Source organism: Coffea arabica, chromosome 9e (genome assembly GCF_036785885.1).
Source record: "Coffea arabica cultivar ET-39 chromosome 9e, Coffea Arabica ET-39 HiFi, whole genome shotgun sequence".
Lineage (NCBI taxonomy): Eukaryota > Viridiplantae > Streptophyta > Magnoliopsida > Gentianales > Rubiaceae > Coffea > Coffea arabica.
Window position 1 is genome coordinate 3,606,677 of NC_092327.1, and position 18,243 is coordinate 3,624,919.

Here is an 18,243-nt window from a genome sequence, read left to right on the forward strand (position 1 = left end):
CAATTGGATAGCAGATCTAAGGGAATAGACATACACAAATATCTATGGAGTGGTTTATTCAATTGGTCAAATTTGATGATTTGAGATTCACGGTGTAATCTTTTATATTTTGTAACTCTGTTAAATCTTATGATTTTTCAAATTAAATATATCTGTGACATGTTCAATGTATCTTCTACCATTAATGCAGATTACTTTATCAAGCAAGTTATGCTGGACGATTTCCAACTAGATTATTAATAATATTGACTTATGTTTTATAAAAAAAAAAAAAAAAAAAAAAAAGCTCAATCAATCCCTTGCTTATTGGCTGTTTAGTATTACATACACTTATTTCATCATTTTAGTCTCGTTCTCAATCATATGATTAAAGAAATAATTTAATTTAATCTAAAATAATTTGACTCCGTATCTAATTCTTTTAGTATCCTCTATATATACAGGTGCCCAAATCCCGCGCATCGAACGGACTTCATTTCCTAGTTTATCATGCAATAGTGGACTTGTAATCTCTTTGTATTGATCTCACCATTGAGTGTTGATTGTAATCTCATCAAAATGATAGCAATAAAATTGAAAAATGGGAGGCCAAACTAGGTCAAAAAATATAAAGATTTAGATCAGCACTTTTAGAAGCATTTCTTAGTTTCATACCAGTCTACATAGACAAGAAACGGAACAAATAATTGTTACGGAATTTATTACAATTCACTCTCGAAAGCACAATCTGGGCATAGGTAACAACTGCAAGAGTTGCATTCAAAACTCTCTTTCCAATCCAAACTGTCTTTGCAGGCCTCACAAAAGGATTTGTATCTTGCTTCCGGAACCTGTGTAAGATGATGAGGATGATCATCAACAAGCAGGGATCGGCCGAATTTGAGATCCCTGAACAACTTAATTTGGGGAATGCACCAAGGATGCAAAGAATAGTCGTCGCAGTCGCGGCAATGATACATCCAAGTATTTGGATTGATTTCTTCTTCACAGAGAACACAATAGAATTCTTCAGGATGATCGAAATACGGAGGATACACTAAAATCAGCGGGTGCTTGTCCCATCTCTGCTTGGTTGCAGGAGGCAGCAGAGCACATTCATAGTCCAAATAGAAATGGCAATATTTACAGGCAAACACAAAACCATCACTTTTGGTGCCACAAGCATTGCATTTTGTGGGATCAGAACTTCCATATTGAGTCAAAAGGTGTTTATGAGCAGCGTGTGTGACATTTGGGATCATGCTAGCACTAGCACACTTGATACAGAAACGTAATTCACAAGAGTCGCGATCGCATTCATAAAATTCACCATTGCTCTGTCTTTGGCAAGCATTGCAGATGAAATGACCAACAGCATTCGTTTCATACCTCAACAAGAGCGGGTGCTCGGGATGTGTTGTGATTTGCAACACACTGGGGAGCTTATAACAAGTAAACTGGACGTAGTAACCACATTCGACGCAAGAATAGTGAAGATCAGATAAGGAAATAGGCTCAATGCACCAATCACATACTAATGTTATAGCTTCTTCCTTGGTACCGTTATTCTCATCTTGAATTTGCTCCCTCTTGGAAAGAATAACTGGATGTTGGTGTTCTTCTATAAATATTTTTTCTTCAGCCTTCAATTCACCTGAACTACTGCTACTTTCATCTGCCTTGTTAAGCAAATGGCTGATCAATTCTTGGGCTGCATGACTTGATGGTAGTTTCACCACATTTTTCTTGGTAGCACATTGATCTTCCAAATCTAGTTCTCCTTCCCTAGAAATTAAATCCACAAGACAAAAAATTCAAAGGATATGATGTCACAACATTTCATCACAATTAAGGAAATAAAAGGGCAACAAATAGCAACAAAGGATAGAAAAGCTCTTGATAGAGTATTTATCATCTTCACTTTTCTGCTTGGTACTTTGAGAAATCATGATGCATTTGATATGAACGAAATATCTGCAGGGGCCACAATAATAAACCCAATAATGGCGATGGATCTTTCCATGGCAGACAGGGCAATACTGTCTAAAACTTCGATGCTCAGAAGGAACAGAATAAGCCAGCAACAATGGATGATTGTGATCCTTGTGCTGCACAGTTACTGGTAGCAACGCACATCTCTTGTGGATCCAAAATGGACAAACAGTACACAAATACGACGAATCTTCACCTACCATACAGCAAGCATTACAGTGGAAAGTAGCCGATCTTTGTTCTATAACAGGGTGGTCATGGCATTCGAGCTTAATTTCCCTGTCTAATGTAGCGCATGATACATCTAGTTCAAAGTGGCACAAGTTACACTTGTAGATGAAAAACTTCCAACCCTTTTGGCCACGCAAATCACACATACAACCATGAGAAGAATTAGTGGGCTGCCTATGGAGTATGAGTGGATGCTGGGGATGAATGGGATGTGTGATTTTATGAGGAAGTTCAGCACATCTTTTGTGAAGAAAGAAATCACAATGGAAGCAACAGTAGGCTGTGGAGTCTGAAATTTGTTTTTGACAGCCATAACAGATTACTAGTTTCTGATCAAGTTCACCGTCATGTTTCTTCCACAATCGACTCAGGATTAGAGGGTGTTCCTCTTGACTTTTTTTTTTTTTTTTTTTTGTCAAACGGTATTCTCTTTATATATTTAGTGAACTTGATAATACAAGTTGTTAATTACAAAAGTGGATATTCATCCTATTGTCCTCCTGTATGCTCTCTTTGAGCCACAGAGGGAAGCTTTGCTTCCATATCACATTGGAAACAAGCTTGGTTGCAAATTGTGCCATTTGATGAGCACATCTATTTCCATCTCTATTAATAAACAAAAAGGTACAGCATTGGAACATACCACATAGTTGTTTGATATCTTCCATTATTGTACCAATTGGGGCTTCCTCTCTACCTTTCGTATGGATTCTCTCAATGACAGCTTTGCAATCAGATTGCACCTCTATTTCTCGTCATCCTGCTTCCTTAGCCATCACCAGCCCCTGTCGGATTGCATCTGCCTCTTCTAGTTCAGCTCCACATCTGCTATACTTCTTGATACCTCTAGCTTCTACAAGGTTTCCATGACTGTCCCTCGCTACCATTCCTAGCCCCGCTCCTGCTAATTTAATAGGAACGGCAGCATCAGTGTTGATTCTCACTATACCTGTATCCGGTGGCCTCCATTGGTGGTTGAGTAGTTGGTGTCTTGTTCCTGTTCTGTGCTTTGCCTCCTGCTCCGTCTGCTCCTCTTGAAATTCCAGCCATTCATTGTTTGCTGTTTCTATTATAGACAGATGATCTCTATACTTCCCTTCATACTGTCGAGCATTTCGTGCTTTCCACAATTGCCAGATGATGTTTGCTGTGAGTGTAATGTGATCTTCTCCTCTTGTTCTTTTCCTTGCCTGTAGTATCCCTTCCCACCACCTCCAGAAATTTTCCTGCCATTGTAATAAGCCGTCCCACTGTATTGGGGCCAACTTCCATATAGGTTCCGCCATTTTGCAGAAGAAAATCATATGTTCCACTGTTTCCTCTCCTTCCCCACAGCATTTGCACAAAGGGGATCCTGTTCCTGTTTGCCTGTGTATCAATTCATTCACCGGAATGCTGTTGTGTAAGCATCTCCATATGAAATGTTTAATTTTTGGTTTCATTTTCAATCCCCATAAGCTCTTCCACACCTTGTCCGAATTCTATGCATAGCTAGTTCCTTCCCCTCCCTGTACTTCCTTGCTTCTTTTTCCTATCTCCTCCTTTTCCACTGCATAACCTGATTTCACTGAATATACCCCTGATTTTGAGTATTTCCAGTAGATCGTGTCTTGTCTGGGGAACAGACTCAAAGGTATCTGCATAATTTGTGAAGCTTCCCCCTCTGAGAAGGTTCCTTCAACCAGTTCCTTATTCCATTTCCTTTCTTTTATCAACTCTGCCACTAGTTGTATCCTACAGTCTGGAGGTTTCCTTGTTGTTATCTTTCCAGATGGTGACTCCATAATCCATTTATCCCTCCAGATGTCAATAGAGGTCCCATCACCCACTCTTTTCCACATTCCTTTTTGCAAAACCGAACTAGAACTGGCTATACTCCTCCATACCCATGATGCGTTCTTTGGAGCTTCCCCTTCCCAGCCTGGTTGTGAAACTTTGTATTTCGCCCCCAGTACTCTACTTACTAATGAATCTGGCTGCATTAGTATCCTCCATAATTGCTTTGCTAATAGGGCACTATTAAAATGCTCTAAGTCCCTGAAACCCAGGCCACCACTTCCTTTCACCCGTGTGATTTTTTCCCAGCTTATCCATTGCATTTTTCTTTCCCCTTCATTTTGACCTCTCCAGAATTTTGCCATGTACCCACATATTTCTTTACACAGTCCTTTAGGCAACCATTGTTTGCCTCTTTGATATTGTTCAGCTGTTCGCATGTTTGCCTCCTTTGTTGTCTACTGCAATTCCTGCTAAAGTAAGCATCAGGTCCAGGTGCTTTGTTTGGGTGCATGGAGAACACAGCTGCTCTGACCTCCTTTTCCTCCACTGGTTGTATCAAACTCTGGTTTAGTCTGCTTGTAATTGATACAGGCACCCCTTCTAGCACTTCTTCTATATTTTTTGGCTGGGATGTGGTGTACATTTCTTCATAGTACCTGCAAATCTCCTGGACAATTTGTTGATTATCCTTACACCATTCACCATTTCCTTTCTGCAAGCTGGTTATTTTATTTCTCTTTCTTCTTGTCTTCACACAAGCGTGGAAATAAGCTGTATTTTTATCTCCTTCCTTCAGCCATCTGCTTCTTGCCTTTTGTGCCTAGAAGATTTCCTCAGCTTTGTAAGCACTGCTCAACTTTAGTTTCATTTCCACCATCTTCCCTCTTTTCCCCTTATCGTTGGATTCCTTGAGCTCCTGTATCTTCTTTTTTATCTCCCTGATCAGTGTAGCTGTATTTTGTTGATGCGTTCTATTCCAACTTAAAAGGGCTATTGGCACTCTCTGATTTTTCTAGTGATTTTGAACATTCTTGATCCCACCTGTGGCTTTTCCCAAGCATTTTTCACTACCACTTCTGTCTCTTGATTTTGGGCCCATTTTTGATCGAACACAAATCTTTTTCTCATTTTCTTCTGCTCAGGTATAGTAGTCAGCACCAACATTGCATGATCAGATGCCTCATTTTCCACATGCTTGCAAGTTGCCTCCCCAAACATTTGGAACCAGCCTACACTACTAAGACATCTATCCAACCTTTGTTTGATCTCCCCCTCATTTTCCCATTGGTTGCACCAGGTCCACGGGTTTCCTTCAAAATGAATGTCGACCAACCCATTTCTCTGTATGAAATTTCTGAGACACCTAAAGCTACCCTCACTCCTTGTTCTACCCCCCCCCCCCCATTTTTCTCCATTGGATATGATATCATTGAAGTCCTCAATCATCATCCATTTGTCTCCCCATACCTTCATTCGTTCCTCCAAAAACTCCCATTGACCCCTTCTAATTCCATCATCTGTACTGGCATAGAGTCCAATACACCACCATTCATCCCTGACTTCCTCATCATAAATTTTAATCTCAATTGAGCATTCCGAAGTATAGACCTCTCTGACTTTTACCTCCTGTTTCCAGAACATGGCTAGTCCCCCAGCTCTACCCTCTGGTTCTACTACGACGTTTCTATCAAACTGTATCTGCTTCATAACAACATCTATCACTCTTTTTCGGTTTTTTGTTTCTGACAGAAAAACTACCATTGGAGAGTGGAGGCGTATGACCTCCTTGAGTTGGGGAACTGTCAAGGGGCTCCCGGCACCTCGACAGTTCCACGCCACAACTCTCATTTACATTGTGGAGGCTTAGCTGGGCATGCCTCTGTCGCCCCTTGTTGTGTTTGTAATATCACACCCAGTTTCAACATTTTTGGTTTTTGCTCCTCCACTTCATCAATCTCCATTTGATTTCCTTCCTGAGTGTCCCTTTCTAGCTTTCTGTTCCCCTTCATTCTGGAATTTCCTGGTTCATTTGTAACATCAGCCATAGGTTTTCTTATGACTCTTGGTCTTCTTCTCGACTGCATTTCTCCCCTTGCCTTGTTGTCCTGCTCTGTCATCACATTTTGTTTATTCATATGACCACTCTGTCCCTCATTGTTGCTCAATCCATTTCCTTGTTCACATTCATCCGTGTCCATCACCTGAACTAACACAAGTGCATTTTTGTTTTCATCCACTGGTTGATGTCGTTGTTCCATACCACCCTTTGTTACTCTCATATCATTTCCTTTATTACTTCCCCTAGTTCCTTCTTCCCTCTCTGCTCCCTCACTCTTTTTGTTTTTTCCTTCATCTTTTTTTGAGTTTTCCACCTCTTTTCATCTTTTTTCATTTCCCCTCCCCTATTCGCTAGACTAACCTCCTTCCTGTCTTTTGGATCCCTCACCCCACCCCCCTCCTGTATCATGCTTTCTTGTTTCTTTTGTGCATCTACCCTTCCTATTATGCTGCTCTCTACTGGTCTACTGGCCCTCAACGAAGAGGCCATGATGTTCCCTGCCCTCATCCACGCCCCGTACTGCTCTTCTCTCTGATTTTGCTCTTTTTCCACTGTTGTTTTGCACGTCTTATCTCCATGCCCTATTGTTCCACATTTATAATAGAAGTCTGGGCATTTTTCATAACGAAATTCCACCCAGATTTGTTTCCCATTGAAGTTGATAGTGGTGCCCCTTGCCAATGGTTGAGAGATATCTACTTCCGCCAAAATTTTCATATGCCTTCCCTCCTTTCCTCCTCCTGGCGGGATGATGACTTCTTTAACGGTAGAGAATATTTGTCCGAGCTTAAAGCCCACTGCTTGACTCAACCAGTGAATTGGGAGATTCCACACTTGTATCCACATGTGGGATATATGGAAAGCTTCTGTACTTTTTTCTATATCTGGAGCCCATGGCTTTATGACCAGCAGCTGGTTATCAATGACCCATGGCCTACCATTTAGGGCTTTATCCTTGTCTTTGTCCTCTGCAAAGTTAAAATGGAAGACATTGGGGCCAAGTTCAACAACATGCAAGTTCCTGGGGTAGCCCCACACATGTGATGTGTAGTTTTTCACCCCTGTAAAATTTGCAACCTTTTCACCCATGATCCTTCCTACCAAGCTCAACTTACACTCCTGAACTCCTGCGAGCACATCCTCTGTCTCTAGGTCTATACCACCCCTTTCTTTGTTGCTCAAGTCGAACCTTTTAAACGCCTCTGTAAGAGTCCCCTCCATCCTGCAGTCCTTCGAAGTGTTGCCTGTATCGATTACAGCTGCTATGACCAGGTTTGCTACCTTTTGGATATATTGGAATCAGAGCAACCTGAGCAAACCACAAGACAACCAATTTAGCCGGCAGTAAAAAAAGTAAAAAAATGAACCCAACAAGTAGAACAAGGCCCAACAGCCAGAAGCTTTTTTTTTTTTTTTTTAATTTATGACCAAATGATTACTATAACCAAATTATTATGACCCCAGGACCGACACCACCAAAGCTCCTGTGTTCAACACTGGGAACAGAGCACCGACGTGCTTCCTCCTGCTTAAACAGCTTCCAATAAACTTGATCTAATGCTATTTTTTGGTATCTTGCTAGATGAGTTGGACAAGTGTTTTGGATCCCTCGGACAAAACGGATTTGGCGGCTTTGCTACGGTTTTGGAGCTTTGTCTTGAAGTTTGAGTGTTTGGTTTTGAAGTTTAAACTTTGACTGTTTGAAACGTTGCGTGTTTGAAAATTTGGCTCCCACACTGGAGAGAGGATTCTCTACTAGAGAGAGAGAGCTCTCATTTCAGAGAGAGAGAGAGGTAATTTTCAGTACACTTGGTTATAGTTATATGTTCCTCGTGCCTGAAATGATTATAAGTTCTTCCTCCATCCTCCATCTCTGTTCTTTTACAATGAAAATCTTGTGTATTTTGGGTTTGTACGGGTAACCAAAGAGTTTGGTAGCTGAGTGTGCATTGAAATGATATTCAACTCCTTTCTTGAATTGACTAAAGAAAAATTTCTTTTTATTTCTAAATTAAATAAAGGAAGACATTGGTTATTGGTAGAAATATTTGAGAAAGATAAATAGAGATTATTTTCTCTTACAGAAATGTTGTTTCTCAGTTTTGTGTTATTCAAATGGGAAGCCCGTAGGGAAAACAATAATCAATGACTAAAAAGACTTATTTTCAATGTGTAAATATTTTATATATTGATAGTGTATACATTAGCGGATTTGTATATAATGCATATGCAAAATTTGATATTCAAATTTAAATTCAATTGATGCAGCATGCATCTAATCATGTAAATCTGCACATTAATAGTGTAGAAAAAATTAATTTATTTTCAATATATCAAATAAAATGTAACAAAGATGCAAGAGCACTACCAATAATCTTGCAAGTCTATGATACGAGTATGACGAGAAGCAAAAAGTTGTGGACTTCAACTTTGTGGCTTGGACATCATTCGTGGCCATTGAACTCGGAAAATGTCTACTCTTTGTTAGTCCATTACAGCCGTAGTTGGACCCAACTTCACCTTATTCCAACAACTTTTTCTTTTCTTTAAGTTCGGCTTTCTAAAAAGGGGCATTTCAATTTGATTCACTTACTTTTTCTTTTCTTGAGGTTTGGCTTTCCAAAAAAAAACCAAAAATTTACCAATACTTCATTTCCATTCACATTTGCTTTGCTTGTTTTTCCTTCCGATTTCAATTGTTCCCAATTTTCCGGATATGGAGAAATAAAAGTAGCAAATTAGAGTGTTAGAAAAAAAAAACCTCTTATGATGCATTTAAACATGCAATTCTGCTATTTCATTTTTTTATTCTTAATATTTTTTATTGTGGTTGTAAAGAGTGTTAGAAATTAAAAAAAAAAACTTTTCCCTTTCGTTTTTTAAATCCATAGACTTCCCACTATTGGGACCAAGCTTTCCGTTTTATTTTGTTGCCGTATTAATGTAGTTGGAGTTGAGCATATTTTGAACAAATATAATGAACCATTGAGCTTGGCTCAGAGGCCACCAAGAGGAACTTTAAGTCCCTCGCTATAGGTGGGAGTTCAAATCTCACTTGTAACAAAAAAATCGAACTTTAAGTCCCTCTATGAGCTGTAAATGGGAGTTTAAATCCCGCTTGTAACAAAAAAAAAATCTAAGAGTAGTGCCACAGCACTCTCTCGGTCTAGTTAGGTTTGCAAATTTTAGAGTAGGGTTCAATTATTATTTTTGCCAAAAAAAAAAGAACAGGTATAATCCATATCTTGAAAAGAGAAAATCATTCAAAATGTCTCTAATATTTTGTCAAATGAACTTTTTATCCTTCACTTTTAAATAGTAACTTTACATCCTTTATAAAATCATGTTAATAAAATTTAATCCTAACTTAGATTTTCAACCCTTTTTTTTTTATCTTGAATGCATCATATAACCCACATATAGTCATTTTTTAGGGGTAAAAAGATTAGATCCTATTTATAATTAAACAAATAATCCGATTCATATTTATTGTTGCACCTAAAATTATGATTTGACCCGAATTATATTCATATTCCTCCCTAAAAAAGTGAGAATTCATATTTATTTCTGTTTATGAAAGAGTATAATTTGACCTTTTCATACATAAAAATTATTGCATGTGGGTCACATCTTAGGTTAAAAAGTGGTTGAAAACTTATGTTATGACCAAATTTTACAAACTTAAATTTATAAAGGACGTAATTTTGACATTTTGAAAATAAAAAATAAAAAAAAATTTATTTAACAAAATTTGAGGGATGTTGAGAATGATTTACTCTTTTGACAATGATCTGGCGTGGGATCTTGCGTGCCTGCAACTGCTGAAACGATTCGGCTCTGAGTCCGATTCAGCGTCCAAGTGGATCCCGGGACGATCCTCTGACGATCAGTTTTATCGCATAGTTGATATGATGCCTTTTCATGTTCAAAGGTGGGGCAGTCACAAAGTTGCTTCTTTAGCCAAATGGTTCCTGACCATTTGTGTGACCCATTTCCTATAAATAAAAAAGCCTCACGACAATTAAAATTAACATTTTACAATTTATTATTTTAAGTAAGAAAAACCTTGATTTTGTTCTAAAATATTCCTTCTTCTTGTTGTATCCTAGAAATAAATTATCACGACCTGGAAATGAATTACTGGGTGTAGCAGGAGGAGAACTTTCAACCCAGTCCATATGTTCGGATCCACAATTCCTTCTAGTTTCATTTACCCGGATCCAAATTATATACATCCTAATGTATTTACATCTTTTGACCTGTTTTGAACTCAGATTCAATTAATAAAAATATATAAATAAATTAGTAATATATAATTATTATAATTTTTTACTAATCCACATGTTTTATCTTAGAAAAAAAGAGATGTCCTATTAATCAAGTAACTGTGGGAATATATCTAAATATTGTATTGAAACTATTTTATTAATAAAATTTTTGGAAATGTAAAATATTAAAATCATGAAAAATTTACTATATTGAATTAATTAAGCTAACTTTATATATCTCACTCGTATCAGGATCTAACCGAAACAAGATTCAAAACTACATATGATGACGCATCAGCTAATCAAACCCAGATCCAGAATAATTATTGCTTACCGGATCCGAGTTGGTATCACCAATTGGAAGCAATTATTGTTGACATCCGTAAGTGGAAGCAATTGAAATCTTAAGCATAATGTAATAATGTCCCAAGAAATCATTATCGAAACTCTATTTGCTTGTGTTCAACTTAATGTTTTAACTTTTTGTACTTTTTGTTAGCACTTTGTCTACAACCTTTGAGTCTTTGACATGTCACCATATTTGAAATCTGAAAAGAGAACCTTGCCCTTTGGTAATTATTTGCCTGAAAAAATTAGAGGTAAAAATTGAATTCTTGAATTATTTGGTTACGACACGGTTGAAGAGTAAGTGATAACTAGGCATCTCAAGTTGGCAAGTGAATTAATATAGAGTAAGATATAGATAAAGCGATGATAAAAAAAAAAAAAAAAAAAAGGTTGGCAAGTGGGATGAGGTTAGTATGCATGCGAGTGGGTTCACGGTTGTGGGGGTTAGGGCAGGGATGGGGGTGAGGGTGGAGGTGGTGAAGAGTATGATTCTTGATAATGGCAAAAAGTTTTGGCTCTCGAACCTTAATGATATTATAGTTTAGGCCCTTTTTAATTATAATTTGTATATTTTTAGCCCCTAAACTGTTAAAAAAACATGATTTTATGGCTCTTCAATCAATTTAAAATGTTAATTCTAACGGAACGTAGTTCAAAATGATGTAATTTTAAACTTCCTCTCTCTCAAATTAGGCCTGATGACCAATACAGATATTCACCACTGATCAACAACCGTGACTGCCGTCAATTTGGACATTGAACATCATGTTATCATTATCAAATTTTGATGAAATTACACATTTAGACTTCACTTTTTGCATAGTTTTCAAATTTGGATTTAATTTTCAATGGATATCCCGAGACAAGACGAGATAAGATAAAGATGGTGGTTCTATTACCATTTTACGGACATATCGTTCACCAAATCTTTTGAATTTTATATCAAAATTTCTCCGGAGCATGAAGAGTTGAAATCAAGATAGAATTTGACATGATACACACGAAATTTACCATATTCATTTTTGCACTATTTCAAACTTTTCTGGTTATTACAAGACCCAATATACGTCAAAACTTTCAATATTTTATACCAATCAACTCTTCATGTCGGGGAGAGTCAGAATATATGGCTTTACTATTCCAATAGCAAAGCTTTTCATTTGGGATAATATCAAAAACCTCCCTGAGCTTTGTCTTAATAGCACCTGGCACCTTTAAACTTTTAAAAGTATCACTTACCTCCCTTATTGTTGTTATTTGTTTAAAAAAAATTTAAAAATCCTAAACTACCTTTTCACTTGCTAAATAAAAATGTTTCTAAGCCACTTTGTTTCATTTGAAGAAAACTATCACCTCAAAAATAATCTTTTGTAGTACTACCATATCATAATGATATACCCCATAAAAATATAAATTTGAAAAATAAAAAAGAAATTTGAAAAGAAATACACTTGCATCAATTTAACTCTATATGTTCAAAATTGATTTCTTATGAATTTATATTTTTTTCTAACATCTTCTCAACCCTAGCTCAAACCATTAAACTGTACAAATCATTATAAGAATCAACTCAAAATAAGCAAATAAATCATACCCCACTTTATCATAATCACAAAAAGTAAAAGATAAACAAAATTCAATTTATTATAATTGACATAAAATATTGCATAGTCATTCAAAAAATGAGTAAGAAAGAATGATGGAGAAAAGGGAAAAGAAGAAAGTGACTTTCGTTTCTTTTTTTTTTTAATTTTTGAGCTCCATTTATTTGATATGTTGTGAATTATGTGTCAAGTGAGGGTTAATATAGTTTTTTTTCACTTATTAGGGGAGGTAAGTGATATTTCTAAAACCTCAGGAGTGCCAAATGATATTAAGAGAAGCATCAAGTGAGGTTTCTGATATTATCCCTTTTCATTTTTGTTTGTACATCATGCTTGATGCTCTTTTCGTCACCTTAAATTAACGAAAGAGCTAAAAGTATATGTTTTTAATAGTTTAAGAATTAAAAAAAATACACAATTAATAGTTGGGTTAAAAGTGTAAAATTGGTAAAGTTTGAGGGCCAAATAGGCTTTTTGTCTTTGTCATTAAGACATGAAATTTTTATTTTTACCTCAATAGCACATACAAAGTTAATCTAAAACTCAAAAAATAAAATTAATCTTAAAGTCAAAGTCTACTGTTAATGATAAACATTAAAAAGGCAAAAAACAAAATAGAAAAATAACCCTGTATATAAGTTGAATATTCATTAATTAGACTCCCTTAATTGTTATTGGCATGCCTCATTTTTAAATAAAAAAAAAAACAAACATGTGAAAGGTTAACAATAACCCAACTCTTCATTTTAACTATAGTTTCATGAAAATGCAATGAAAGATATTAAATTTTGTTTAAGGATAAATCACTTTCTACCCTATGAAAACTAGTCAAAATTATAGAAAAAAATAGTAAGTGCACTAACATTATTTCCATTCATTGCTAAAATTATTAATAATTTAAGTTATTGCCACTTTTTTTGATAAAATATATATACATCTTATCTAGAGTATTTTTAATGCTTAAAATATTAAATTAATAAAAAAATAAAAATCCTCCTTAATTTATTTTTAAAAATATTTTTTTATTCATGTTGGATTAACGTTTATTCTGTGTATATTTTTGAACTTATTAGACTTTGAATCAAATAATAATGATAAATAAGATAGTACTAACAATAAATGAAGTTAGCAAAATTTTGAAAACCTAAGGACTTAAGGTAATATTAAGCTTACTATTAAATGAGTAAACTTTTATTTTTTAAAATTTTTATAAATTGATATCATTTTTCATTTGTTAAATTAGCCAATTATTAAATGCTTAACTAAAATTGTTAAAAAGGATTAATATGCCTTACTTTTAAACTTGAAGGAGCAAAATAGACATTAAATCAAACCTCATTTTTTTAATAATAAAAGGGCAATAATAGAAATCCATAGATAATTTCAACAACAAAAGGACAACAATATCGTAACACTCGCTATTTTGTACGGAATTATGATTTCTAACATTGATGACTCTTATTCAGGACAAGTTGTATATTTTTATGGCTTACAGTCCTAAAGCGTAGCTACTACATAACTTTGGGGCACAGTATGAGTAATCCTTTGTATAATTTTTGTTTAAAATTAATCTAAAACTGATAAGTAAGTCATGTGCCAAAATTCGGAAGGAGTTCAAAGGCAACTAGCATGCATAAGGTATCATGTCATGTCGTGTTACATTCAAGTAGCGCTATAATTATAATTGTATTCATGTTAAACAAGTCCAAATGCATGTCTGTGCTCGTGACACATTTAACTTTGTTGTCACATTTGTGTCATTATTGTTTATTAACATGTCGTGTCATGTCGTATTTTAATGGAGCTGATCCATTTTATTTTGTACATAAAGTTACAGGTGTACCATCAAAATGTAAATATGGCTCAGTTCAAGAAAAAGTGTGATTTTCTCTCAATTTCGGAGTTTTGATGTCTCATTAAACAAAATTTGTATAAGTATTTATCATGCTATTATCAATACAAAAACAAGAGGCCAATTTTTTTTATTTTACAGAGAAAATAAAGATTTAGATGTAAAAACATGCAAAAGAAAAAGAATGTGCATAAGAACATATTTTAAAAAAAAGTAGAAAAAAATGGTGCTAAGTTTATAGAATGGAGTTAAAATTTGCCTAAATAATATTCAATCACAATGGGAGAAAGAACAAATGAGCAATAATTAATCCAAAAGTGAGTGCAAATCAATTTAAAGAGGAATGAAGCTGAGCAGCAAAAAGTTAAAATCATAGTGATCGTATATATGGATTTATGAAGTCTGGACTTCAATATATTGCGTGCATATGCGCGTGCAAGAGATTAATCTCATTATTTTCTTAAACTTCAAATTTAGGAAATAAACTACCACACTTTTTGGTGTAAATTTGGGAAGGAACCCAAATTGTTTTTTTTTAAGTATCTAGTATAAATTTTTGGAGAGACCCCAAAAACAAATGAAGAGGACTAAATTGATTTTTCATTTGAGCTATAAACGTGGAGTTACAAGTTTGGATTAATGTTTCAATTAACAATTTTTAATAGGTTGGTAACGGGTTAATTATATCAACAACTCATAGATTGACCCATTATGACCCATTTTATTTACGTGTTTACTCAATTGTGACACAAAATTTTTCTTGCTTTGTTCCAGTCAAGGTTTTTGCGGGTTGTATTCATATCGTGCCCACTTTTTAGGTCAATATTTACCACTTTGTCAGGATGAAGAATGACTGAATTTGAGAAATAAGATGAAATTGGAATTGAGAAATGAAATGTAATAATTGAAAGTCGAGTATGGCAAAAATGATGTAGTTTTGGGTTAAGAGCTATAAGTGAGGTGGTTAGAGGTGATTAGTGACTAACTACTTTAGTTTGTTAGAAATAAGAGTGGGCTCACTGTTGTAACCATAATAGAATTGATGAAAGCAAATTTCCTTTCTCTCCTCTTCCACTTCTTCTTTCTCTTCTTTCTCTTTCCTCATTTCTTTCAATCTGTCATCTTCTCTATACTTCTAAGGATAACACAATCTCTCTTGCTAATTACAATAGTTAAACTTTTGATCCTAACAAATTCATATCTAGAGCCGTAGATCATTGGAGTTCAACCTGTAAAATCCATGGCAGAAAGTACCAGATTCAGAGCATTAGAGGAACAAGTTAAAAGATAAGAAATCAAGCTTCAAGAATTAATGGAATCTCTGCAATCGTCTTAGTTTGCACAAGAACAAATTAGGAACGAGCTGAGAATGGAATTGGAAGAGAGTAATAAGCGAATGGAGAATCTTTTAGCAAGAATGGAGCAGAATTTCAGTAATTTTCTGGAGCAAAAGTTTAGCACTCTCATGTTGAATATGACTCCTGAGAAAGACAAAGTAGTAGAAGGAGATAAAATGGCAATGGTAGATCAGACACCAATATTGCCATCTTCTCCTGCTCACCCAAGGTCACAAACAGAAGGAGAGACACAAAATAATTTCAAGAAAGACTGGGGTAAGTTTCATACTCCAAATCCTCCCAAGATTGATTTACATTGTTTGCTAGGGAAAATCCTAGGGATTAGTTGCACACATGTAACAAGTATTTCTTGAACTATCAAATTCCGAAGGATCAGAAAGTTGAAGTGATTGAATGTATCTAGAAGGAAAAGCTGATAAGTGGTTCCAAGGTGTAAAAATTGAGAAATCTAAACTGAATTGGGAAGAATTTGGGGAATTGTTGTGTAAGAGATTCAATGATCAAAATTGTAGGGATGTAGTTGAAGAGTTCAATAAACTACAACAAGAAGGGAATGTTGAGGACTATCAGGAGAAGTTTGAAGAATTGAAATCCCTGATGATGATCAAGAATCAAAGTCTTGATGAAAATTATTTCATTTCTAGTTTCATCAATGGTTTAAAGGAAGAAATTAAACCAATGGTTACATGCTTAAGCCTGCAACTTTGTTTGAAGCTTTTGACTTATCTTAGTGGCAAGAATATTCCTTAAAAGTGCAGAATTGGAGTTCTAAGAAGACTCCAAAACACATGTTGGAAAACAAATTTGGTATGTCCATAAGCAATGCAACAGTACAGGGAATAGCTTGTACAAAGTTCCTACTACCAGTGCTTTCAAAAATCCTAAGTTCAAGAATTTCCAGGAAGATACAAGAGATTCAAAAAAGGATTTCAAACCAAGAAATTCAATATTAAAGGAGTAATGGCTTGCGTTTTAGATGTGGAGAAAAATATGGGGTAGGCCATCAGTGTAAGGTAGGACATTCGAACTACATGATACTTGATGATGAGGAAGATTCTGCATTTGAATATGCATTATGAGAGATGTCGCGCCCCATTTTTTTATAAAATAAATAAATGGTTTAAAAAACGAATTTTTGATTAAAAGTATGCTTTTTTATTTAAAAGGAAAATGGGCCTAAATGGGGATTTTAAAGTGCGACGATTTGGACCCAAATTATAGTTTAAAAAGGGTTTTGAATAAAAAAATCGGAGTCGCCACTTGGTATAGAGTTAAGGTGTACCAAGTCACCTAAAATAAATTTTTTAAAGGAAAAAGGTAGAAAGAAACCCCTTTTAAACGACTCCTAGTCTACGTAAACCAACGAAGAAGGTTCGGGAGTCACATTTGACGAAAGGGAAGGCAAGGATAAAAATCCAAGGCACCCCTTCGACCTAGCCAAGGCTAGTTGCGTGATTTAGTCAAAAATTTTCTTGTTTTAACCAAAGAATTTATCACATTTGGATGTACTATATGAATGCAAACCCTAGACCTAGGGGGTATCGGGGGGCAAAATTTTCTCTTCAAAGCTTGAGTGGTGCCAATCACATTAATTGTGATGCCCAATAATGACCCTTTGGAGAAGTCACGAATAATGCAAAAATATGAGACTCTAAGAAAAGGAAAAGAATAAAATAATTATAGAAATATACATGTCTTAGAGGAATGCATCACGTCGGGTACGGGGAACTAATGTTCGTGACTCAATTTTCCCTTTTAATAGAAGGAATACGAGCGTGCTAAGGCTAGAAAAGCCAAACTCGTCCATATCCCATATCCAAGGGGCTTTCCCTAATCTAATCAAACAAATGCACTACCCTAATGCTATTTCTAGAATGAAATGCAATTCTAATGTTATGTATCATACATAGGGGGAATATATACAGGGAAATTAGGGATAAGAGCTATATGTATAAGGGGTACATCATACAAAATGATAAAAGACCCTAGAAAGTAAAATATGCATGAGATGAAGTGATTTTGTCACACAATCATGATCTAACGCGCAAAGGGCTCCTAAGGGTCTAGCGTTGGACTAGCCCATGTTTCTACTTTCTCACTAGCGTTGGACTAGTGAGAAATCGAACAAGAAAAACCACAACTAGCGTTGGACTAGTGTGGTATCGAGAAATGAATCACAACTAGCGTTGGACTAGTGTGATAACGTCACTCATTAATTATAATCTCATAAAAGCATAATAAAACGAGTAAACACATAATGTCACATAAACACGTAACACATAATCATGATATCTAGATGCAAGGCCCTAAGAAAGCGGTAACACATAGCACATAGGCATGCAAACCACACAAACAAGAAATAAAGCGAATATAAACCCTAACTATTACATTTGAGGGGGGCCTACTACAAGCTAAAGGGGGAAATGAAATAAAATAATTAAAATAAACCTAACTAATTACAACTTGGCATTTAAATGCCTTTCTAATAATCAAAATGAACTAAAATAAATATACGAAATTAAGACAAGTAAAGCGAATAAATAAATAAATAAAATGAAAACATTCACAAAGGACATGCAATTAACACATAAATCACATAAGTACACATATGGTCAAATAAAGTAAAAATAAGGGATAGAGTGTACCTCCCTTGAGTTGGTGTCCTAATGAAATGAATTTACTTATTTACCCTCCAAAATAAAGAAAAAGGGTCAAGGCATCACTTTAATTAACAATTAATTATATGAAAACAAAAATTAAACACAAAAGTGAA

At 35.3% G+C, this 18,243-nt stretch overlaps 2 protein-coding genes across 2 annotated transcripts; both read right to left on the minus strand.

Moving 5' to 3' along the window:
- Positions 1-2,957: 2,957 nt before the first annotated feature.
- Positions 2,958-3,488, minus strand: LOC140014562 (uncharacterized). Its single transcript, XM_072065613.1, has one exon. It carries the CDS (start codon positions 3,486-3,488, stop codon positions 2,958-2,960), a length of 531 nt encoding a protein of 176 aa, XP_071921714.1.
- An 800-nt stretch (positions 3,489-4,288) lies between these two features.
- LOC140014563 (uncharacterized) lies at positions 4,289-5,829 on the minus strand. The gene is made up of 2 exons (XM_072065614.1): positions 5,023-5,829; positions 4,289-4,801 (listed from the first exon to the last, which is right to left on the minus strand). The coding sequence occupies exons 1-2, from the start codon at positions 5,827-5,829 to the stop codon at positions 4,289-4,291; spliced, it is 1,320 nt and encodes a 439-aa protein (XP_071921715.1).
- Positions 5,830-18,243: the final 12,414 nt, after the last annotated feature.

Bases quoted from the DNA above. Each gene is read 5' to 3' on its own strand.
- LOC140014562 (XM_072065613.1), bottom strand. From the start codon at position 3,488: ATGGCGGAACCTATATGGAAGTTGGCCCCAATACAGTGGGACGGCTTA.
- LOC140014563 (XM_072065614.1), bottom strand. From the start codon at position 5,829: ATGAGAGTTGTGGCGTGGAACTGTCGAGGTGCCGGGAGCCCCTTGACA. The intron at 4,802-5,022 runs GTGGGATCAAGA...GAAATCTTCTAG, and splicing joins ATGCTTGGGAAAAGCCACAG to GCACAAAAGGCAAGAAGCAG.